This window comes from Pristiophorus japonicus, chromosome 5 (assembly GCF_044704955.1).
Source record: "Pristiophorus japonicus isolate sPriJap1 chromosome 5, sPriJap1.hap1, whole genome shotgun sequence".
In the NCBI taxonomy this organism is placed as follows: Eukaryota; Metazoa; Chordata; class Chondrichthyes; family Pristiophoridae; genus Pristiophorus; species Pristiophorus japonicus.
Window position 1 is genome coordinate 250,292,624 of NC_091981.1, and position 24,947 is coordinate 250,317,570.

The 24,947-nt window shown below is 48.5% G+C and overlaps 1 protein-coding gene across 1 annotated transcript in view; it reads left to right on the forward strand.

The window, feature by feature from the left end:
- The window catches only part of LOC139264669 (integrin beta-1-like), a 174,930-nt gene that overhangs the window by 70,103 nt on the left and 79,880 nt on the right, over positions 1-24,947 (forward strand). Inside the window, exon 4 of the mRNA XM_070881540.1 lies at positions 22,483-22,699. Within this exon, the coding sequence (XP_070737641.1) occupies positions 22,483-22,699 (217 nt within the window). The remainder of the gene's footprint in view (positions 1-22,482; positions 22,700-24,947) is intronic.

Genomic DNA, 24,947 nt, shown 5'->3' on the forward strand with positions numbered 1-24,947 from the left:
TCAGGTGCTAGTAAGTCCTTCATGAGCGCGTAAGTCTTTGGTCCGCAGCTGGTCAGGAGATGAGCCCTTTGCTTGTCAGCCGCTGTATCCCCCAGCCAATCTTTCGTAACGAAGCTTTGCTGAAGCCTCTCAACAAAATCATCCCAGTCTTCCCCAACACAGTACTGTTCCTCTGTGCTACCGGTGGCCATTCTCATGGGTCGTGAATTCCCATTTCTCGTCGCCAATGTAAAGTCCTTACTCCACAGTATGAAACCACACAAGGCACCTTCTGGGGACAAGGTCACTCTGTGACCTGAACTCTTTATTCACAGGGCTCCAAAAATCCCTGACCCTGGGTGGGACCTCCCTTTTTGTATCTGAGTAATCAGGTAAGGAGTATCACCCACAAGTTCACCCCTTTTGGTCAAGGTGTGCATCTAGGTTGAGTGTATACAGTAATAAAGTGGTGTTACATTGTGGTTACATACACGACAGCGCCGATGAGGAATTCCGTACGGACGGGAGTCAGTTCGGACGTGATCTTCCCATGTGCTTGAGCCTCCTCAACACACCTAATAGAGTCAGTGCTATTTTTAGCGACTCGATGGCATTGGCCGCACGCTGGATGTCGGCCCAGGATAGGCGCCGTGCCAGCTTGTCTGACGCCATCTAGTCCGATCCTCCTCCATCGAGCAGGTCCCTGACCCTGGCCACCTTGCCAGACACAGCCCTCTTGTCCGCCTGCCACCTAAAACCGCGGCCGTGGAGGTACGGATTCCTGAGCAGCAGTTCCCGAAGGACAGCCGCCACTCCAGACGGGGGAGAGCTGCGCTTGATGGCGACTCTGTTCCAGACCCTGATGAGTACCTGGTAAAAGACAGGCAGCCTCCGCATGGCAGCCCAGATGCCCACCAGGCTCACAAGCAGGAGCTGCATGTTGTAATGGAGCAGTACTGCTGGCGGAAGAAATATATCACTAGAATACACCATCTAGGAGGAGGCAACGTACAGGTATCTCTGCAGGGTTTGAAGACAGAAAGTCGCAGCCTGGGTGCTGATGCACACCAACGCCTGACTGCCCTCCCTAAGCGGGAGACTCAGAGCCGCAGCAGAGACCCAGTACTTCCTGTTGTTCCAGAAGAAGTCCACCAGCTTCTTCTGTATCTTGGTGACAAATGCAGGGGGAGGGGCTAAAGTTGTTATATATGTGGACTTGTATTTACTCTGTACAGCCACCAGAGGGCTCATCCCCTGGAGTCCTAAGGGATCCCATAATCCCTTGGGAGCACAGGTATTTAAGGAGGCTTCACAGGTTAGAGAGGCACTCTGGAGACGTGCAATAAAAGACTGAGGTCAAACATTAGTTTGAGCTCACACTGTTCAGTCTGATTCTTTCTCCATACACAACAACTGGCGACAAGGATGGGATCCGAACCCAAAGATGCAGAGAACAGTGGGCATCCTGGAGAAATTTTCAGAGGGAGATGATTGGGAAACATTTGTGGAGCGACTTGACCAATACTTTGTGGCCAACGAGCTAGATGGGAAAGAGAGCGCTGCCAAACATAGAGCGATCCTCCTCACTGTCTGTGGGGCACCAACGTATGGCCTCATGAAGAATCTGCTCACTCCAGTGAAACCCACGGAGAAACCGTATGCCGATTTGTGCACACTGGTCCGAGAGCATTTGAACCCGAAGGAAAGCGTTCTGATGACGAGATATGGATTCTACACCTACAAAAGGTCTGAAGGCCAGGAAGTGGCGAGATATTTCGCCGAGCTAAGCCGCCTTGCAGGACATTGCGAATTTGAAGGACATTTGGAGCACTTGCTCAGAGACTTTTTCGTACTTGGCACTCTATGAAACCATACTTCGCAAACTTTTGATTGAAGAGACCCCAACCTTGAGTAAGGCCATAGCGATAGCCCAGACGTTCATTGCTACCAGGGACAATATGAAGCAAATATCTCAGCACTCAAGTGCTGCTACAAGTACTGTGAACAAAGTGATGTTGTTTTCAAATTGTAATGCACAGGGCAGGTCACACATACCTGCAGCTGCACATCTGCAGATGACTCAGAATCCACCATCAAGAGTGATGAATGCAAGGCCATTAACACCTTGTTGGCGCTGCGGGGGTGATCATTGTTTTCATTCAGGCCGATTCAAAGAGTATGTTTGCAAGGGCTGTGGAACAATGGGACACCTCCAACGAGTGAGCAGGCAAGCTGCTAAGCCTGTTAAACCTGCAAACTACCATGTTGCAGAGGAGGACAGATCCACGGAGGATTACGACGAACCAGAGCCTTAGAGGCCGCAGAGGTACATGGAGGGCACACATTCACCATGAATTGTTCCCCGATGATGCTGAATGTTGAACTAAGTGGACTCCCAGTTTCAATGGAGGTGGACGCAGGCGCGAGCCAGTCCATCATGGGCAACAAGGTTGTGGTGCAACAAGGCCTCATGGACAATCTTAACTCCAGTTCGCACGAAACTAAGAACTTACATGAAAGAACTGATTCCTGTAATTGGCAGTGCTCCCGTAAAGGTCTCCTACGAAGGAATGGGGCACAAGCTACCACTCTGGGTGGTACCGGGCAATGGTCCCATGCTGCTCAGCAGGAGCTGGCTGGGAAAGATACGCTGGAACTGGGACGACGTCCGAGCACTATCGTCCGTTGACGACACTTTGTGTGCCCAGGTCTTAAATAAATTTCCTTCACTGTTCGAACCAGGCATCAGGAAATTACAAGGAGCAAAAGTGTAGATCCACCTAATTCCGGGGGCACGACCTATCCATCACAAGGTGAGAGCAGTACCGATCAAGTTCAGCGAGTGGGCCAGTCCTCTTGTCACAGTCCTCAAGGGAGATGGCACCGTCAGAATCTGTGGCGATTACAAAACAATGATCAATCGTTTCTCCCTGCAGGACCAATACCCACTACCAAAGGCCGAAGACCTCTTTGCAATGCTGGCGGGAGGAAAGACGTTCACGAAGCTGGATCTGACTTCAGCCTACATGAACTGGAGGAATCATCAAAGGCCCTCACCTGTATCAACACGCACAAGTGTCTTTTTGTTTATAACAGATGCCCATTTGGAATCCGATCAGCGGCGGCGATATTCCAGAGAAACATGGAAAGTTTACTGAAGTCAGTCCCGCACACCGTGGTCTTCCAGGACGACATCTTGGTCACAGATCGGAACACAGTCGAGCACCTGCAGAACCTGGAGGAGGTTCTTAGTCGACTCAACCACGTGGGGCTCAGGTTAAAATGCTCGATGTGCATTTTCCTGGAGAATTGCGGCGGACGGTATCAGGCCCATCAATGTGAAGACGGAGACAATCGAGAACGCACCGAGGCCACAGAATGTGATGGAGCTGCGGTCATTTCTGGGACTCTTGAACTACTTTGGTAACTTCTTACCGGGTCTCAGCACACTGTTAGAACCACTGCATGTCTTACTACGAAAAGGGGCCGAATGGGTTTGGGGCAAAAGCCAAGAAAATGCCTTTGTAAAAGCGAGAAAATTGTTATGCTCAAAGAAATTGCTTGCGTTGTATGATCCATGTAAGCGCTTGGTACTAGCATGTGATGCGTCGTCATATGGCGTCGGGTGTGTATTGCAACAAGCTAATGATTTTGTGATGCAGCAAGGCCTCAAGACCAGTCCTGACTCCCATTCGCACTAAGCTGAGAACTTACACGAAGGAACTGATTCCCGTAATCGGCAGTGCTACTGTAAAGGTCTCCTACGATGGAGCGGTGCACAAGTTACCATTCTGGGTGGTAACGGGCGATGGCCCCACGCTGCTCGGCAGGAGCTGGCTGGAGTTGATACGCTGGAACTGGGACGACGTCCGAGCGCTCTCGTCCGTCGATGACAGTTTGTGTACCCAGGTCATAAACAAGTTCCCCTCGCTGTTTGAACCAGGCATCGGGAAGTTCCAAGGCGCAAAAGTGCAGATCCACCTGATTCCAGGGGCGCGACCCATCCATCACAAGGCAAGAACAGTACCGTACATGATGGGAGAGAGGGTGGAGATCGAGCTGGACCGGCTGCAACGAGAGGGCATCATTTCGGCGATCGAATTCAACGAGTGGGCCGGTCCAATTGTTCCAGTCCTCAAGGGAGACGGCACCGCCAGAATCTGTGGTGATTACAAAGTAACTATCAATCGTTTCTCCCTGCAGGGTCAATACCCACTACCAAAGACAGATGACCTATTTGCGACGCTAGCGGGAGAAAAGACGTTCATGAAGCTGGACTTGCCCTCGGCCTACATGACACAGGAGCTGGAGGAATCATCGAAGGGCCTCACCTGCATCAACACACACAAAGGTCTCTTCATTTACAAGAGATGCCCGTTTGGGATTCGATCGGCTGCGGCGATATTCCAGAGAAACATGGAAAGCTTACTGAACTCGTCCCACCACCGTGGTCTTCCAGGACGACATCTTGGTTACAGGTCGGGACACCGCCGGGCATCTGCAGAACCTGGAGGAGGTTCTTAGTCGGCTGAACCTCGTGGGGCTCAGGTTAAAATGCTCGAAGTGCGTTTTCCTGGTGCCTGAAGTGGAGTTCCTGGGGAGAAGAATCGCGGCGGACGGCATCAGGCTCACCGATTCGAAGACGGAGACAATCGAGAATGCGCCGAGACCACAGAACGTGACGGAGCTGCGGTCGTTTCTAGGACTCCTGAACTACTTTGGTAACTTCCTACCGGGTCTCAGCACACTGCTAGAACCACTGCACGCTTTACTGAGTAAAAGAGACGAATGAGTATGGGGTAAATGCCAAGAAAATGCCTTTGTAAAAGCTGGAAAACTGTTATGCTCAAACAAATTGCTTGTGTTGTATGATCCATGTAAGCGTTTGGTACTAGCATGTGATGCTTCGTCATACGGTGTTGGGTGTGTATTGCAACAAGCTAATGAATCTTGGAAATTGCAACCGGTTGCTTATGCATCCAGAAATCTGTCTAAGGCTGAGAGGGCCTACAGCACGATTGAAAAAGAAGCGTTAGCGTGTGTGTTTATGGGGTAAAGAAAATGCATCAATATCTGTTTGGGCTCAAATTTGAATTGGAAACCGACCCTAAGCCACTGATATCCCTTTTTTCTGAAAGTAAGGGGATAAATACCAATGCATCAGCCCGTATTCAGAGATGGCCGCTCACATTGTCCGCATACAGCTATACCTTCCGCCACAGGCCAGGCAAAGTCCATCACTCGAAGACCTTCCAGGCTTCGAGCACGAGAGAGCACCACATATGCCTGACCACTTTTGAATTCTCGTGCCAGCGAGATATCCACACAGTCTAACGACATGCCCTGACTTTTGTGAATGGAGATGGCCCAGGCCAATTTCAGAGGCAGCTGCTGTCTGGTCAAGTAAGTTCCACCTAAAGCTTTAACCATCCAACATTCTGCTTTTATTGTCTCTGTTACCCCACACAAGAATCGCACCTGAGGCAGTGGTTTGTTTCCAGGTTCAAAGCTTATGACACCTGTTACCGCCCGACAGATTTGAACCTGGATTAGCTAAGGACCCCTTACTGCCCTTAGTAAAAAAACTGTGTGCTCCACGGGAGTTGGTCCAGTGTCCCATTAGAAATGCAGGAAGAAATCAAGCCGTACCATCGGCGCAAAGATGAAATGTCCATACTGGCGGACTGCCTTCTGTAGGGTAATCGGGTAGTGGTGCCCAAAATGGGCAGGGTCACTTTCATTAGTGAACTCCACAGTACCCACCCAGGCATTGTAATGATGAAAGCGATAGCCAGGTCCCATGTGTGGTGGTCCGGTATCGATGCAGATTTAGAGTCCTGCATGCACAAATGCAATACATGCTCACAGTTAAGCAATGCACCCAGGGAGACGCCACTAAGTTTATGGTCTTGGCCCTCCAAACCGTGGTCTAGGGTCCATGTCAATTATGCAGGCCCGTTCTTGGGAAAAATGTTCTTAGTGGTTGTAGATGCGTACTCCAAATGGATTGAATGCGAGATAATGTCAGCAAGCACATCCGCTGCCACCATTGAAAGCCTGTGGGCTATGTTTGCCACACACGGCCTGCCTGATGTCCTTGTGAGTTACAATGGGCCATGCTTAACCAGTGCCGACTTCAAAGAGTTCATGACCCGCAATGGGATCAAACATGTCACATCTGCCCTGTTTAAACCAGCATCTAATGGTCAGGCAGAGAGAGCAGTGCAAACAATCAAGCCCAGCTTGAAAAGGGTAACTGAAGGCTCATTGCAGACTCGCCTATCCTGAGTCCTGCTTAGATACCGCACGAGACCCCACTCGCTCACTGGGATTCCCCCCGCTGAACTGCTCATGAAAAGGGCACTTAAGACAAGGCTCTTGTTAGTCCACCCTGATTTACATGAACAGGTAGAGAGCAGGTGGCTTCAACAGAATACATATCATGATGGCGCAAATGTGTCACGCGAAATTGAGATTAATGATCCTGTATTTGTGTTGAACTATGGAAAAGGTCCCAAGTGGCTTCCCGGCACTGTCGTGGCCAAAGGGGAGAGTAGGGTGTTTCTGGTCAAACTTTCAAATGGACTCACCTACAGGAAACACTTGGACCAAACCAAACTCAGATTCACGGACTATCGCGAGCAACCCACAATAGGCGCTACCTTTTTTGACCCCCCAACAAACACACCAGTGGCAACCGACACAGCGGTTGACCACGAAGCAGAACCCATCACCCGCAGCAGCCCAGCAGGACTCACCACGCCAGGCAGCCCAGCAAGGCCAGCTGCATAGCAGCCCAGCGAGGGCACAACAAACGACTCACCAAAATGAGCATTTGCACCGAGACGATCAACCAGGGAAAGAAAGGCCCCAGATCGACTCACATTGTAAATAGTTACATTATGGACTTTGGGGGGGTGGGGCGGGGGAGGAGCTTGTGAGGCCTCCTTATGTACAGGTGCTCCCAAGGGATCCCACAATCCCTTGGGAGCACCTGTACATAAGGAGGCCTCACAAGCTGGAGAGGCACTTTGGAGACCTGTAATAAAAGACTAAGGTCACACTTTACTTTGAGCTCACAGTATCTGCTCAGACCCTTTACTCAATACTTAACATACTCCATCTGCCAAATTTTTGCCCACTCACTTAGCCTGTCTATATCCCTTTGCCGATGCTTTGTGTCCTCCTCACAACTTGCTTTCCCACTCATCTTTGTGTCATCAGCAAACTTGGCCACATTACACTCGGTCCCTTCATCCACATCATTAATATAGATTGAAAATAGTTGAGGCTCCAGCACAGATTCCTGTGGCACCCCACTAGTTACCGTTTGCCAAGTGGAAAATGACCCATTTATCCCAACTCTGCTTTCTATTAACTACCTAATTCTCTATCCACGCTAATATATCCACGCAATCCCATGAATTTTTATCTTGTGCAGTAACTTTTTATTTAGCACCTTATTGAATGCCTTCTGGAAGTCCAAATACACCATATCCACTGGTTCCCCCTTATCCACCCTGCTCGTTACATCCTCAAAGAACTCCAGCAAATTTGTTAAACGTGATTTCCCTTTCATAAAACCATGCTGACTCTGCTTGACTGTATTTTGCTTTTCCAAATGTCCTGCTACTGCTTCCTTAATAATGGACTCCAACATTTTCCCAACGACAGATGTTAGTTCAGCTGGTCTATAGATTCCTGCTTTCTGTCTCCCTCCTTTTTTAAATAGGAGTGTTACATTTGCGGTTTTCCAATCCACTGGGACCTCTCCAGAATCCAGGGACTTTTGGTAGATCACAACCAATGCATCCACTATCTCTGCTTTTAAGACCCTTGGATGCAGGCCATCTGACCCAGGGGACTTGTCCACCTTTAGTCCCATTATTTAACCGAGTACTTTTTCTTTAGTGATAGTGATTGTTTTAAGTTCCCCCCCTCTCCATAGCGCCTTGATTATCCATTATTGGGATGTTTTTTGTGTCTTCTACCATGAAGACTGATACAAAATATTTCCCTGTTCCCCATTATTAATTCCCCAGTCTCAGCCTCTAAGGGACCAAAGTTTACTTTAGCTCCTCTCTTCCTTTTTATATACCTGTAGAAGCTCTTACTCTCTGTTTTTATATTTCTTGCTAGTTTACTCTCAAAATCCAGCTTCTCACACGTTAATATTTTTTTAGTCGTCCTTTTAAAAATTTTCCATTCTTCTGGCCTCCCACTAATCTTAGCAACATTGTACGCCATTGTTTGCAATTTGATACCATCCTTTAATTCCTTAGTTAGCTATGGATGGTTCTTTCTTCTCTTAAAGTTTAAAAGTCTTGTGAATATCACGTGACTGGCTAAGCCCCTCACAGTGCAGCAGCTCTACAACTATTTTTGTTGTATCTGTAAACAAGTGCCCCCTGGTTAAAGCAGGGGGGTCACACTCCAAAAACTTTCAATCAAGTGCCCCCTTGTTTTTTCTGAGGGCACCAAAAAGACAATTTATACAAGTGCCTCCTGGCTAATGGTGGGGGGGCGGGGGGGGGGGCACTAAAACAGACAAACTTAAACAAATTAAACTTTAGATATTGTGGTTCAAATAAAAATTTGGTTGCCGGGGTGATGATGCACTCCAGGCTCTCCGGTGCCCATATCTCGCGGAAGGCCGCGAGCGTACTAGTGGACACTGCGTGCTCAATCTCCAGGGACACCCTGGCTCAGATGTAACCGCGGAAGAGAGGCAGGCCGTCGGGCTGAACAACCCCCTTGACCGCCCGCTGCCTGGATCGGCTGGTGGCCCCCTTGGCCATGCCCAGGAGCAGTCCTACGAGGAGGCCTTCCAACCTGCCCGCTCCCCTCGCACAGGGTGCCCGTAGATCAGGACTGAAGTGCAACCAGAATTTGAGGAGCAGCCGCTTCAAATATTGAAAGAGGGGCTGCAACCTCGCACACTCAGTAAAAACATGGAACACGGACTCTTCCAGACCGCAGAAATTTCAGGCGGCCTGGGAGCCCGTGAACCGACTTAAAAATTTATTGCATGGAACTGCTCCGTGCACCACCCTCCAGGCCAAGTCCCCAATAAATAGAGGGAGGTCTCCCGCGTAGAGTGCACTCCTTTGGGGACCCCCGCCTCCTCAGGATGGCAAGATGGTGTGCCATGGCGTGTCCGGACGGCAGACGAGGATGGCAAGGTTGAGAGTGTGCAGGAGCAGCCCGTACAGGAAACCCCTCCGCGCAGAACTGAAAGGCATGGAGGGGATTTCCCCGAGGCGGCTCAAGTTGTGAGGCGCCGGCTCCCGGGAGGTTTCGGGGTTTGGCGCCGATGAGGAATTCCGTCCGGATGGGGGTCAGTTCAGACGGGATCTCCCCACGTGCTTGAGCCTCCTCGACACACCTAACGGAGTCAGGGCCCAGCGCTGTTTTTAGCGACTCGATGGCGTTGGCCGCGCGCCGGACGTCGACCCAGTTTAGACGCCATACCAGCACATCTGGTGCCATCCAGCCCGCTCCTCCGCCATTAAGCAGGTCCCTGACCCTGGTCACCTCACCAGCCACAGCCCTCTCGTCCGCCTGCCACCTAAAACCGCGGTTGTGGAGGTACGGATTCCTGAGCAGCAGCTCCTGCAGGACAGCCACCACTCCAGACGGCGGAGAGCTGCGCTTGGTGGCGACTCTGTTCCAGACCCTGATGAGTTCTTGGTAAAAGACAGGCAGCACCCGAGACTCACAAACAGGAGCTGTGTGTCGTAATTGAGGCTGTACTTCTGGCGGAAGAAATACATCACCAGCGCATGCCTCCTAGGAGCGGGCTCGACGTAAAGGTATCTCTGCAGAGTCTGAAGATGGAAAGTTGCATGCTGGGTGCTGACGCATACCAACACCTGACCGCCCTCTCTAAGCGGGAGACTTAAGACCGCAGCAGAGACCCAGTGCTTCCTGTTGTTCCAGAAGAAGTCCACCAGCTTCTTCTGTATCCTGGCGACAAACGCAGGGGAAGGGGTCAAAGTGACCAGCCGGTACCACAGCATAGCGGCCACCAACTGTTTTATGACTAGCGCTCGACCCTTGTAGGACAGCACTCGGAGCAGTCCTGTCCAGCACCCTAGGCGAGTGGCGACCTTGGCCTCCATCTCTTGCTAGTTCGACGGCCAGGCTTCCACATCAGGGCTAAGGTACTCCCAGATAGAGGAGATGAGTCGTGCTCCAGGCAAAAGGCCTGAGCTCCTCCGGCAGGGAGTCCACCCGCCACTGACCCACCAGGAGTCCGGAACATTTCTCCCAGTTGATCCTGGCAGAGGATGCAGCCGAGTAAGCCTCCTGGCACTCACGCATCCTCCGCAAGTCAACGGGATCCTCGACCTTGAGGAGTACGTCATCGGCGTAAGCCGAGAGGACGACCTCCACGCCCGGCCCTTGCAGAGCCAGTCCCATCAACCTCTTCCACAGGAGGCGCAGGAAATGCTCCACACAGATGGCATATAACTGGCCGGATATGGGGCATCCCTGGTGCACTCCTCTCCCAACGCGAAAGGGCACCGTACAGTAGCAGCTGTACAAACGTGTGAACATACTCACAGGTGCGTACATTACAGCGGGCGACGTCGGTGGTGCGTCCTGACCCCACTACTGGCTCCATCCCAATATATGAAATGAATTTCTCTTGATTGGGCTCGTTGAGCCCGCCCGGCGCTACTGCCAGCCAATTACAAGAAGTGGGTCTGGTGACATCATTTGATGACGTGTCATCAGCTGGTTTCTTTAAAGGGACCATAACTAAATTAATTTTGACACTTGTGCTCTCAGTGTTCTACAGCATTGAGGTGCTGCCAACACTGACAATGACTGCACAAAGGCACAGGGCTGGAGGGAGGTCCTCTTCCCTTCCCATGGGCAGAAGACACCTCCCCAGGAGATCAACACAGCCTGGTTGCACATTACACAGGAGGGCACAAACAAGGATGTGGTCAGGAGGACCTGGGTGCAGGTCCAGCTGTAATACACAACTAAATTGCCTGCAGCCTGTGGCTTTTTATTTAAACTTGTGCGTATCCTGCCTAAGTGTGAAGGAAGTCTCCAGCAAGTTACTGTAACAACTGCTCAAATAGTCAGCATTAGCACACTTGCCAGTAATTTAATCCAAACTCTCATTTTATACAGTACTAGTGAGCTCAGCGACTGCTGCCTATAAGGTAACAGTTGTTCCTGTGACCAGCTAGAAACTTCCTTTCAGGTTAAGCAAGCTGAGAAAGGAAAAACCTATTGTTCCATGAAATTCCTATTGGCCTGCTGCAACAGTGGAAGTGCGACGGGGCTGGCTATAAGTTGGGCCACGTGAGGAGGTTCAGACCCCGGCCCAAATTATAGGGTCGTGGTCATTTACATACTTGTGCATCAGTAAGGCTGCGCCATTGCGACCCATCCTGCTCTGCTGTCAACAAAATCAGAGTGGAGCCATGATGCTCCAACAGAGGTGCGAAGACCCAGGAAGCGGCCAACAAAAAGGATCCAGTGGAACCAATTTTTTGAAGGTGAGCGATCCCGCATTGAAAGAGTTTTAGGGCCTTTTCTGGGACTAACACCAGCTCTCAGCTGGAGCCTTTAAAGGACGTACTGGGTGGAAGTGCCAGCGAAGCCAAGGAACTCGCCCAGACACGGAGACGAGTAGAAGGTTCATCCATGTTCCTCCCTGCACTGCAATTTCTCTTAGGGATGCAACATAGGCAGAACTCGGTGTTGCCCGATTTTCTGGTCCCCTGACGGGAGATCCACTCCACTTATACCATGGCGACAATCAAAAGTTTGTGGCGAGTCATTTGTAATTGTGCCGCTGACTAAAGATAAAGGGCTAGAAATTGCGTAGCGCAAAATTATCGCCAGGCGACAATAATTTGCTGCTCCAAGAGGGAAGTGGAGTGCTAAATCAAGCGCTGCCACTTCCCTTAGAGCGGTAAAGTGAGAGGGGCGGCAGAGCACTGAACAATGTTCAATGCAGCGCTGTCGTCTTTAGAGGCTCCTTCCCTTGCTTAAAGGAAAGGGCCAATGATGGGCTCCATCATTATTCACACTCTGTCTGTTGTGCCACGGGACCTGTGCTACATCGCAGCCCCAAGTACTTTGAGAGAGTGCAGGGCTGAGGAATCACGGGGTCAAGAGAAACCGGGAGGCACCAGACTGCGGAGAGAATTTTTTTTACCCTACCTGACCACCAGTGTCTTTAAATAGCGCTTCTCAAGCAGCCAGCCGAGGTGACAACGCCTCCTGCAGCTACCGTTGTTGACGCCCGGCGATGCTGCAGGGCCGGGAACGAATATCACATCCGGGGCGGTAACAGAGTTTTGCGCACTGGATGACGTCACGATCTACGGGGCACAAGAGAGCGAGGCGGTGAGTATTAGTGCCAGCACAAACCCGCCAGGGAAGTTGGCAGGCCTCGGTGAATTTGCCGCGCCCGGTCGGTAACTCCTTAGCGCTCCCTTACCGTGCCCCGCAGGTACGAACGGGAGGCGCAAACAAGGTGATTTTCTCCCCCATAGTGCCAGTGAGGGGTGGAGTGGGGAATTGACTGGGACTGCAAGAAAAGCATTCCCTTTATTAGCTGCGATTTTGGCCATTTGCTCTACAAATTTCCCACGATTTTCAGCAAGTTTTGGCAAACCTAATTATGACAGTGTGCCAGGACTGTGTTCTGACTGCAGCCAGGATCTCCAGTACACAGGAGGCACCCACAGTTGGAGCATCTCTCAGGAACGATGCTGCTGATGAAGTCAAGATGTTGGGGGCCACTCTCCAAGAAACATTAAAAGCAAAAAATAAAGACTTGCATTTATATAGCGCCTTTCATGACCACTGGACGTCTCAAAGCACTTTACAGCCAATGAAGCACTTTTTGAAGTGTAATGTAGGAGATGCAGCAGCCAATTTGCGCACAGCAAACTTCCACAAACAGCAATGTGATCATGACCAGATAATTTGTTTTTGTTACGTTGATTGAGGAATAAATAGTGGCCAGGACACCGGGGATAACTCCCCTGCTCTTTGAAATAGTAGCATGGGATCTTTTACATCCATCTGAGAGAGCAGACGGGGCCTCGGTTTAACGTCACATCCGAATGACGGGATCTCCCTGACAGTGCAACACTCCCTCAGCATTGCACTGGAGTGTCAGCCTAAATTTATGTGCTCAAGTCCCTGGAGTGGAACTTGAACCCACAACCTTCTGACTCAGAGGCAAGAGTGCTACCCACTGAACTGACACTCGAGCTGACACTAAAGGCCAGTTTGCATTCATCTGGAAACGTATTAGCCGTGAGAGAAATTAATGTGATGTGGGATTGAAGTGAATCCTGAATGAATCTGCAAGTTCCATCTTATTTGCTGCTTAACATATAGTAAACAAACAACAAAATCATGACCAGGTCTGTATGTTAAAAATGTTTACTTGCAGTATGAAGTTCCGGAGTATGGGATAAAATTCACACTTCTTCAGTTAATATTAAATCACAAAATGATTAGCCCATAACACACAATCATTTCAACCTTGATGGTGTCCCAAGCTCTGAGTCTTGGCTTTTCACCTAGGTTTCTGTTTAAGAAAGGAAAGAAGGTTATAAAGTTATCAATGATTTGGACTGAGCGGAGGGAGAACGGAATTGTAATTTGCTGATGACACAAAAGTAAGGGGTTCTGACAAACGGTGAGGGGGAAATTGGCCTCTTTTGTTCCTCCTGTTAACGCCTCTGGGGAGCAACAACGGGGCGCTACTGGCTCTGCCACTGGGCGCGGTGAGAGTACCGACGCCCGCAAACTTGCCGTGGAGGTGTGCGGCGGTGGTAATACCTAGTGCCACGATATTCTGCGCCCCGGAGATCATGACGTTGTCCGGCCGCGCGGTGCCCCGGTAGAGTCTTAGATGCGGACTTCGGTTCCGCCCCCTACAGCATCGCTGGACATCGACACCGGCAGCTGCAGGAGGCGTTGTGAGGGAGGCCGGACACTTGGGGAGTGGGATTTGAAGGTAATGCCGCTCGGGTAAGTTAAAAATTTGTTAACAGCCCTTAGGTATTTTTTTTACCATTTTGCTCTAGTGCGATTACTCAGCCCTGCTTGGGGCTGATAGTCGCGGATCGTGACTGCCGTCGACGAGGAGGGATACCCTTGTAATGCGGAGCCTGCAGCAATGGCCGATCCTGCCAGAACTGCCCTCGACATTGTGCAGTGCTGTAATGATACCACCCCTTTAGCGCTCCAAGGGAAATGGTAGCACTTGATTTAATGTTCCACTTCCGCCCTGGAGCTCTAAACCGGAAGTTCGCGTTGGCTTTACTTGCGTAGCACCTGGTGCTACCGCAAACGTCATCGCCCCAAACGGAGCACGACGCAATTTCTAGCCCTAAAAGACTGAGGGGGAGGAATTGGGTGCATTTGCACCTCGCGGGGCACAAATGTGTTTGCGACCAGGCGCGGCACCACTAACGACTCCCGCTAAATTTGGCGGGAGGTTAGCAGCGGCGCTACGGCATTGCGCCTCGCTCTGTGCGCCCGGCGATGCCCCGGCCCATAAATTAAGTCTCGCCCCCCCCCGAGGCAGCGCGCGGCGATAACAGCGACTGTTTCAGGGATGCGTACCGAGCGGCTGGCTGCTACCGGGGCGAAAATTAAAGGGGAGGTGGCTGACTGCTGTTAAAAACAAATGATGCTGTTCTCTTTGCCGCTCTGGTTGCGGTTTGTTGGCGGGGTCGGTGCCGCCATCACTCAGTCCGGCACTCTGCTTGAGCGCAGGGCTGATCACGTGGCACCCCGGTGGTCCAGGTAGGTGGGTTCCTCTTATGCAGAGTATGCAGCTTGGGCCCTTCCCTTTAATTGAGGGAAGAGCAAATCATACGCGGCAGCGCTATGTGGTCTGGTGCGTAGCACTGCTGGGACTTCCATGTACAGCCTCCCGGATGTTACCGCCCCCAACGGGGCGATACCCAATTTCTGGGCCTTAAGGGCAACATAGTCAGGTTAGCAATAATGCAAGATAGTGACAGATTGAATTTAAATGCAGAAAATTGTGAGGTAATGCATTTTGGGAGAAAAAACGAGGAATGGAATTCGAGGTACCATGGAATGATACTGAATGGTGTAGAGGACAAGCTAGGGATTTAAACAGATATGATACCTTGAAGGTGCAATTGTAGGTAGATAAAGCCATAAAATTGGCCAATGATGATGTAGGTGAAGAAACCCACGTTGTCTCTTCACTTGAGTAGTAATGAAAGTGGTGATTGCTTCAGGTTCAATACTTCAGTCAGCATGTCATTTATTTCTTCAGTCAGCATGTAAAGCACTTTACAAGCAAAGTTGATTAAACAGATACGAGTGCAGAAATGTAAACATGTATTTCACTATTCCCTTGCAGCACTAACTCTCGAAGCATAAAATGTCTTTTTTTAAATGATTCTTGTTCCCTTACTAAACTGAAATCTGCCTCTTTTCCCTTGATTGGATTCCTTCTGACATCTAACTTAACATACTTTTCAGAACTTTCCCATGGTGTCCAGGTTAAACCAAGGCTCAAGCTCCATGGCACGTAGTATCCCTTATCTCATCTGTTTTCAACACTTAATCAATCTGCTTTTCTGTGTGACCAATGGAGTCTTACTTATTACACTGTCTGCAGCTGCATGTCCAATTTGGTTTCCTAGGTAACGGTCATAAAAAATCTCTTCTTTGGCAAGATTTTCAAGGTCTAGGCACCATACTTCAATTAAGTTACTGTTGTTACCAAGCTTACATTCAAGCTTCTATGCGATTTCTATGTGTGCTAAGTTAACTTTTAATTTCTCAGCAAGCTCTCTGCCAAGCGAGTTCATTTGCCTCATAAGTTAATTGTAATTACCTATGTGAATATATAAAGAAAATATGTGTTAATAAATAAATGTGCACTATTTTTTGGGCTCAATTTTCCCCAGTTATCTGTGCTTTTTTTTTGGCACGCGCTGCTTTTTTTGGCGTAAATTAAAATATCAAAGTTGCCCCAAAGTTTCTGCGCCAGCGTAGGTCAGTTAGATACGATTTTTTCAGGTTATGATTTTTTTGCGTCGTCAGGGGTGTAACCTGATGTCTGTGCCAGTTTTTCACATTTAAGCAAGTTTGGCCAACTTACAATTTTCCTAGAACGGAGTATGTGACCACTCCCAAAAAACCTACTGTGCACTTAAGAAAGAGCAGCACACATTAAAAAATCAGCACAGAAAGACACCATTGTTTTTAGGCGACGTTTTGGAGGGCGTCCAAGAAGACAAAGACTATGCATCATGAAGCTTACTTTCTTCAAACTCAAAAAGGGAGAAAACAGAAATCTAATGCAATTCTTTAAATTTTTGATTTTTTTCAAAGTGCCACACCACCACCGAACGTCTCCTCACCAGGCTCGAGGGCTGGAGCGTTAGCCGGCAGAATCGCTCCCTCACCCGGACATAGAGGCTTGGGGCTCAGCTTCAAAAAAAGCTCGGGAGGAGGTGGGGTGGGGCGGGGGGAGTGGGGGAGTGGATGCCGAATTGAAGGGATGAGAAACCTTACACTATATAGCAGCTTAAAAAGAAGCCCAGCGGGGGAGGGGATGGATGCCGAGCCCCTGTGTCCAAGCGAGGGAGCGATTCTGCCGGCCGATCCCTGAGCCTGGTGAGGAGACGTTCAGTCGGTGATGAGCTGGTACTTTGAAAAAAATCTAAAATTAAAGAATTGCATTAGGCTCCGTTGCCCCAAGTGTCCTCATTGAATGCCGAGCTACCCTTTCTAAGCAAGCTTATTGCGCATGCGCAGACCTGGGTGTGGTCCATACTAGGGGCGAGAGAAGGGGGAAAGAAGCTTTAACTCCGTGTCCTGCTGTTTTGAGCTTCTTGCAAAGCTACAATTAAATTATGGGGGCAATATTGACAATGCCATACCTCGTGCAAGCCTTCTGCATGATGATGCTGCGGAGGAGATGATTGATTCGACAGCATCACCTGAGGAACCTCAGAGCACGTAGGATGATGGGCAGGAGGCCTTACCCACATCGGGTATATCGAGAGAGGCATTCATACCTGTACCTGAGTGATGCAGACTGTGTCAGAAGGCTGCATTTCCGCAAACAAATTGTAACCGAGATCTGTGAGTTAATAAAAGCAGACCTGCACCCTGGAAGCGTCAGGAGGACTGCTTTGTCAGTTGAAGTAAAGGTTACAGCTGTATCATTCCAGGCCACAACTGGGGATGTGTGCACCATTTCTCAACATGCAACACATAGCTGCAGGTGACTGCTGCACTATATGCCCGGAGGAATGACGACATAAAGTTCCCCATGACCGTCCAGGCAATGCGTGACAGGGCTGTGGGCTTCTGCAGGATTGCTGGCTTCCCAAATGTACAGGGCTGCAATGATTGTACCCACATCACCTTGCGAGCACCTTCTGAGATGTACAGGAACAGAAAAGGCTTCCACTCTATGAATGTGCACAACATGCATCGTATCATATCAGTTGATGCGAGATACCCTGGGAACACTCATGATGCGTTCATTCTACGTGAGAGCGCTATATCTGACATGTTTCAGAAGAAGCCAGAAGGGCAGAGCTGGATGCTGGGAGACACAGGGTACAACCTCGCCACCTGGCTCATGACGCCCAGACACGTAACCCGGACGGAAGTTGACCGGGAATATAACATGTCACACATTGCGATGCGCAGCATAATAGAGAGGACCATTGGCATCTTGAAACAGCATTTCCGATGCCCGGACCATTCCAGAGGCTACTTGCAATACTCCTCTGAGATTTTCGGTCAGTTTACTGTTGTGTGCTGCATGCTACATAACACAACCATCATAAAGCAGCAGCAGCTGGTAGTAGAAGACCCACCTGAGGTGATAGTGGCTGGTGCTGAGGAGGAAGATACAGATGATGAGGAGGAGGAAGAGGATGAGGAAGCCATGCAACTCATCATCATCATAGGCTATCCCTTGAAACGAGGATGACTTGCTTCCATGCCAAAAAAGGATGAGTTCACAGGTGTTTCAATAAAAGACGTAATATTCCAGATCCCGAACTACATCCTGAGGGTGGAAGATGCCTGTGCGTGGATTTTTTTAACGTGGTGGCCATTGCACATCAGCCACCACATGGGCTTGTCAGAGCTAGGTCTTGGTCCAGTGGCAAGGGTTATCCAAGATGACTGGAGACCTGCTTTGCTGCACGGACCTAGTGAGCACACATATCACAGTGTGGGCTGGCCCGTGCTGGGCCCCTGGCGCCATACTCGCCCTTCTCCTGGGCCCCGATCATGTCCCTCTACAGTCTCTCGCCGCTCCTTCGCCCCGACCTTGCCACTCCTGCCCATGCTCCAATCACCGACCTGGACCTTGATGACGTCACTCTTTGCTACCGTCGCCCTCCTGCACCAACTCACGCTGCTCCTTGAAATAGTATGCCTCCACGTTGCTCCCGGGGCCTCCAAGCTGCTCTTAAGGCTGCTCACCGCTCCTTTTATGGCCCCGATCTGCCGCTGATGTTCTCATGCAGGTCGGGGCCTCCATGCAACTACCTGAACCCGGAGCACAACGGCGGAGGAGGGCGGGCCATCGTGCCCCTTTAACGATTGCTTGAGTCTTGCGCCAGCAGCTCATCCGTGAACGCTTTGCTGCCTGAAGGCTCAGCGGCAACTATTCCAAATGGACCATGTTTACTGTTTGGACCTGTTCTGTAATGTTGTGTTAATGGAACAAATAATGTAAATGATTCTTATTTAGTTCAAAAAGTTGTGTTAGTGGAACAATTAATGGAAATGATTCAGTTATAATTTTAATTATATTTTATTCAAAAGTTTATCACTTGTTTCTACTTACCTTAACTTTAATAAAAAATATTCTTGTATCAAACTTTAAAGTTTTCAGTTAGGATCAGTTACACACTTTAAGTTCACTTACAAACTTTTAAACTTGTAAATTTACCATAATTTACAAAAAAACTTTTAATTTGAGAACAATTACAACAGTAACAACATAAATAACAACAACAGCAGCAAAGAAAGGCTGCACTCATTTCTCCTCCACCTTATTGTAAGACCGTCCGCTGCACTTGGTCTTGGTGACTCCACCCCTGCCCGCAGGCGGTGGCACAGCGTATTTCGAGTTAATACCAAGCTTATTCTTTCGAGCATCTTGGGTATTGCCCTATTCTTGATGGGGGGCGTAGGCAGGCGGTAATGTGGAGGGCCCGGCTTGGGCCTCTTCAGAGACTAGCATGGCGATTGGAGTAGGAGTGGCAGTTGATTTTATCAATGACTGCGGGTCTGGGCATGTTCCCTTATTGCAGCAGCTAACTCCAACGTTCCCTCCCTCATGTGCCCTGACAGTGTCTCAACTACCTGCAACATTCCCTCCCTCATGTTCACTGACAGTGTATCAGCTATCTGAAACATTCCCTCCCTCCTGTGCCCAGACAGTGTTCCCATTTCTCATGAGAGGGCTGTTACTTCTCCAGACAGTCCCGATACCTCATCACCCACCCCACTGATGGTGTCCAGGAGTGATCGCGTAAGGTCAATGCTCTCCACACTCATTGCTATCATTTGAACCACATCTGTTCGATCCTGCACCTCAGGAGAGCACTGTCGAGCTCTCCTTCCTCTCCTCACCCTGGGTGTGCCTCGCTGCATCCCACTGGAATCCCCAGCCTCGGACTGTGAGAAACCATGGAATGTCCCAACACTCGTACCACTCAGGTAAGGGCCTGGCACCTCAATGGGCGGCATCTGCACATACTCCACAGTGCGTACAAGAGTGGGGGCTTTATCCATCCCCTCCCCCTGCCCCTCCTCCTCCCCTTCACCCCCATGCTCTTGGTCTGGAAGGTGGGATGGGAAGATGTTCTCCTCTTCAGGTTCGTTGGCATCTGAATCTTCTTCCGTATCGGCTTCAGCCTTGTCAGGGTTGGCCTCAAGTTCTGCAAAATATAACAAAACAGACAAATGGTTAGCAGCAGAGGAGGGGGCAGGGTGGTATGAGTAGGCTCACACAGCACAGGCTGATTTGAAGGACCACGATGAATGATAGCACATTGCATCAACCGAAGCGTAGCTGATGGAGACAACCCTATGAACCAAAGCATGGCTAGCCCGAGCAGTAATTAACATTTTGCAAAGCCAATCTGTGGAATTTACAGGACTTACCCTCTCCCTTGAGTGTCCTTCATCGAAACACCTGTGAACTCATGGAAGCAAGTCATCCTCGTTCGAGGGACCGCTTTTGATGATGATGATGATGCGTGTGGGCCCAGCTTGTGCAGTGGTGGTTGCTTTTCTCCAGGCAGGACCCATCAAAGCAACGACTCTCCCTTCCAAGGGTGTCAGTGGTGCAGATTTGCCGGGCCTCCTCCTGTCAAGTTCTTTCCCTTTTGTTGTGTGCCACCTTCCTGCAAAGATGAAAATATAACTTTTTAGAGAGGGTGTCTTTCTGCTGGGTGGGGCATACAGGTGGTCATATTTACAATTGCAATTCCAGTGAATAAATGAAAAGATTACTTATACTAACTACTTGACCAAGGTCCTGCCACTTCTTTTTACACTGGCCTCCAGATCTCGGGGTGGTCACCATTGCACAGTAATCTTCTGCAAGTTGTTTCCAGCGTTTCTTCATTTCTTTTGGGTGAAACTTTTACGTGATCTCTGCTGGTGTCCAGCTCGTGCCATCTGGCCTCAATTACAGTAACTAGTGCCTCCACTTCATCCTGTGAGAAATTTTTGGTCCTTGAGCCGTGTTGCATATTGAACTGCAGCTCTGTATTTTCCACTAAGAATTAAAGTTCTCACACACAACTGGCTCCTTCAAAATGGCCGAATGCAGACCGGGAACTGTACTGGGCGCGTGCACCCATAGCAGTCACGTAAAAAATGGCATTTTTTTTTTTGCGCCTATGCAGAAGGTGGGTGGTGGGGGGTTGGGGGCATTGTTTTTCCGGTGCAGACATTAGGCTCCACCCCCCGAAGCTAAAGGACAGGCTGTGCGGTGCCAATTTCAAAAATTAGAACGGGGAAACTAGTAAGTTGTTTTTTTGGAGTAGTCGGGACCAAAGAAAATGAACATAATTCTGGCAATACGCCAAAAAATGGCATTGGGGAAAATTGAGCCCTAGTGTTTGCTCCCTAAACTATATGCTAAGCTAGCCTTAATATCCCATCAAGCTCTCTGCCTCTTCCTTCTCCATGGTTCAACATGCCCAATGTTCCAACAAATGGCATTTTGGGCTTTATAAATCTAAAGATGTAATGATATGTATAAAACTTTGGGTAGGCCACAATTAGACTGCTGTGCAATTTTAGAGGCTCCATTAAAAAAAAAAGAGAGCAAGGAAGAGAGAACAAAGCATAGATTCATCAGGAAGATACCAGGGATAAGAAAATATATTAATGAGGAGAGGCAAGATATTAGGACTATTTGCACTGAAGCAGGTAAGAGCAGATTTAATAGAAGCTTTTCATATTATGAAAGGTTTTCATAATGTGAAAAGAGAAAGGTTATTTTCTCTAGTTGGGAAGTAAATGAAAATAGGTCCTCAATTTATTTGTCACAAAGAGAATGAAGAGAGAGATTAAGAGAAATTTCTTTCTGTAGAGTTGCTAGACCATAGAATAGGGAATAGTTGAGACAGAGCTTTGCATTTTTTGAAGGAAAATTGTATAACTGTTTGAGTCAGAGGAAGATACATGGGGAGAGAGCAGGATAATGTGATTAGTTTTGGATTTCTCTAACTAAAACAAAGACATGATGGGCAGAATGGTCTTCTGTGTTGTAAACTTCATAAGAACATAAGATAAGAACACAAGAATTAGGAGCAGGGGTAGGCCATACAGCCCTTCGAGCCTGCTCCGCCATTCAATAAGATCATGGCTGATCTTTATCCTCAGTTCCACTTTCCCACCCAATCCCCATTTCACTTGATTCTCCTAGAGTCTGTAGTGTATTTGCTTCATGAGTTCTTTGCTTAAGAATTCACAGCTACAAATTTGCTGTAAAGAACAAACTGGTTTATTAGCAAAAGTTTAACAATCAAACTGAACACTATCAGTTCATCCACCAGGTTCACAACTGCACACCTCATCATGGAGAAACTGAACTCAGTTAACTGGGGTTTTATTGAGGTTGGTGAACATCACATGACTGGCTAAGCCACTCACAGTGGAACAGCTCCACAAACCTGTGAGCATTACAGGGTCCAAAAAACTATCCATCTCAGCCTTGAATATACTCAACGATTCAGCATCCACAGCCCTTTCGGGCAGAGAATTCCAAAGATTCACAATCCTCTGAGTCAAGAAATTCCTCCTCATCTCAGTCTTAAATAGCCAACCCCTTATCCTAAGACTATGTCCCCTAGTTCTAGATTCCCCAGCCAGGGGAAACAACCTTTTATGGTTCTATATCATGATGATAATTTCTATGAGCCTTTTTGCCATTGAAGCACAGGAACTTACCTAATTTGTCCTTTTTTCTAGGAGTTCTTGCAGCAGGAAGAATTAACAGGGGCACGCTGTGATGATATAGAATCATTAAGAAAGAGAGGATGTTCGATGGAAGATATTGAAAATCCCAACGGTTCACTGAGAGTAAATGTCAATAATAGTCTGGCTGGCTCTGTAAGCGGTGAGAAGATAAAACCTGAAGATATCGTACAAATTCGACCACAGAAGCTAACTGTGAAATTACGATCAGGTACTTCAACTGCAATAAAGCCTGGAAAATGCTCCAAAAGTTAATAGTCATCATCATTATTCATCATCAACCCTTCTGCTCCTTTAAATATATATGCAAAGTGTAATTATTTAAAAAAAGCTGTTGAACACAGTTCTAATGACAAGTTATACTCAGAATGTTAATCCATCTTTCTCAATATAGAAGCTGATTTCTAGCATTTCATGTCTTTATTTCAGATTTCCAAAGTTCATGGTGCTTCCTTTTATGTCTACTGCTAAGTAATGGGCCATGAAACTCCTCAGGCTTTCCGCCAGTCTCCTGCTGTAACTCTGGTGGGAGACAGGTGGAATCCCCATGGAAGAGGCAGGAATGTCAGGTCTCCGCCATGTTTGGGTGCTTCTGAAGAGCCTAGTAGGGGGTAGAATTTCCACCTGCCTTTACGAGGCAAGCGATGAGCCTTGTGTGGGCCCAGCAGCAAGGATTTGGTATTGCAGTTGACATGCTCAGTAAGGCGAGGCGTATTGCCCTCCACAAGGGCTCGTGAGCTTCCCCAGTAAGAACTGGGCCTGGCAAGTGTCCTGGACCCCCGAAGAGGAATTGTTTTTTCCTTTGAACAGTGCTAGGGATGATTATGAGGATGTGGGGGGCGGGGGCAGTGGGGAGGGGGGAATGAGTCTGGGCACATGGGGAAGATGGATACCAAATATGTGCCTGCACTCGGGCTTGTGCTTACCTACCCCATGCAAATGAGGTGGCCTCTCACTATCGCTACAAAATCTAGTGGGGTCAATACTAGAGAGCATCATTGGGGGTGATCCAGTAGCATTTTCCAGGATTACAACCTGTGGAATTTCAGAGTTGTGAACTTGACCAGTTGTTTAAATTGCTCAGTAGATATGATTGCTCTGGTTCGATACCATCACTAAGTTAATTCCAATATGTCTGTAAGTACATGAATGCCTAATCACCGCACAAGAACTATTGAACATGAAGAATTCTAAAGCTAATTCCATGAAGCTCGATGTCCATTTTTGTTTAAAATATTTCTTCAAAAGTTTCTATTTTACTATGACGCCTGCCCAAGAATGAAATATCACTTCTACAGCTGGGAGGATGTTGTGGTACAGTACTTCTCTAATATTCTGTCACACAGGAAAGATGTAAAAGCTTCAATCTGAGAGGCGCTCCTTGACTTACCTCTAGCCTTCACTCTCTACTCCTCGGGTGGTAGGGAGGAAGGAGACCTTTCCTGTCTCTCTTTCCTTTAACAAAATTACTGTAGTCAGTGCTCCACTCACCTTGCCTCTCTTTTTCTTTCTCAGCTACCAATATGTCATCTTGCACACTGTTCCTGTCTAAATCCTCTTTGTGTTTGAATCAAAACTCAATGTACCATCTCCTACTCCAGCTCGTTATTTCCCAGGACCTTAAGATTGTGGAACTCTCTACGTACCTTAGTTTGCTCCTCCTCCTTCTGACCTTTCAGGCATCTTGTAATCACAACTTCCTGATTTCGATCATTATATCTCCCCTGCAGGTACAGCAAGTGATCAGGAAGGCCAATGGTATCTTGGCCTTTATTGCAAAGGGGTTGTTGTATAAAAGCAGGGAAGTCTTGCTACAACTATACAAGGTATTGGTGAGGCCACACCTGGAATACTGCGTGCAGTTTTGGTTTTCATATTTAGGAAAGGATATACTTGCTTTGAGGCAGTTCAGAGAAGGTGCACTAGGTTGTTTCCAGGGATGAGGGGGTTGACTTATGAGGAAAGGTTCAGTAGGTTGAGCCTCTACTCATTGGAATTCAGAAGAATGAGAGGTGATCTTATCGAAACGTATAAGATTATGAGGGTGCTTGACAAGGTGGATGCAGAGAGGATGTTTCCACTGATGGGGGAGACTGGAACTAGAGGGCATGGTCTTAGAATAAGGGGCCGCCCATTTAAAACTGAAATGAGGAGAAATTTCTTCTCTCAGTGGAATTCGCTGCCTCAGAGAGCTGTGGAAGCTGGGACATTGAATAAATTTAAGACAGAAATAGACAGTTTCTTAAACAATAAGAGGAAAATGGCTTATGGGGAGCGGGCGGGGACGTGGAGCTGAGACAATGATCAGATCAGCCATGATCTTATTGAATGGAGGAGCAGGCTCGAGGGGCCGTATGGCCTACTCCTGTTCCTATTTCTTATGTTCTTATGTTTTTATGTAATCTTTTCAGTCTCGGTTAACATTTGGTGTTATGGACGTTGGTCACCTAGGTTTCTCA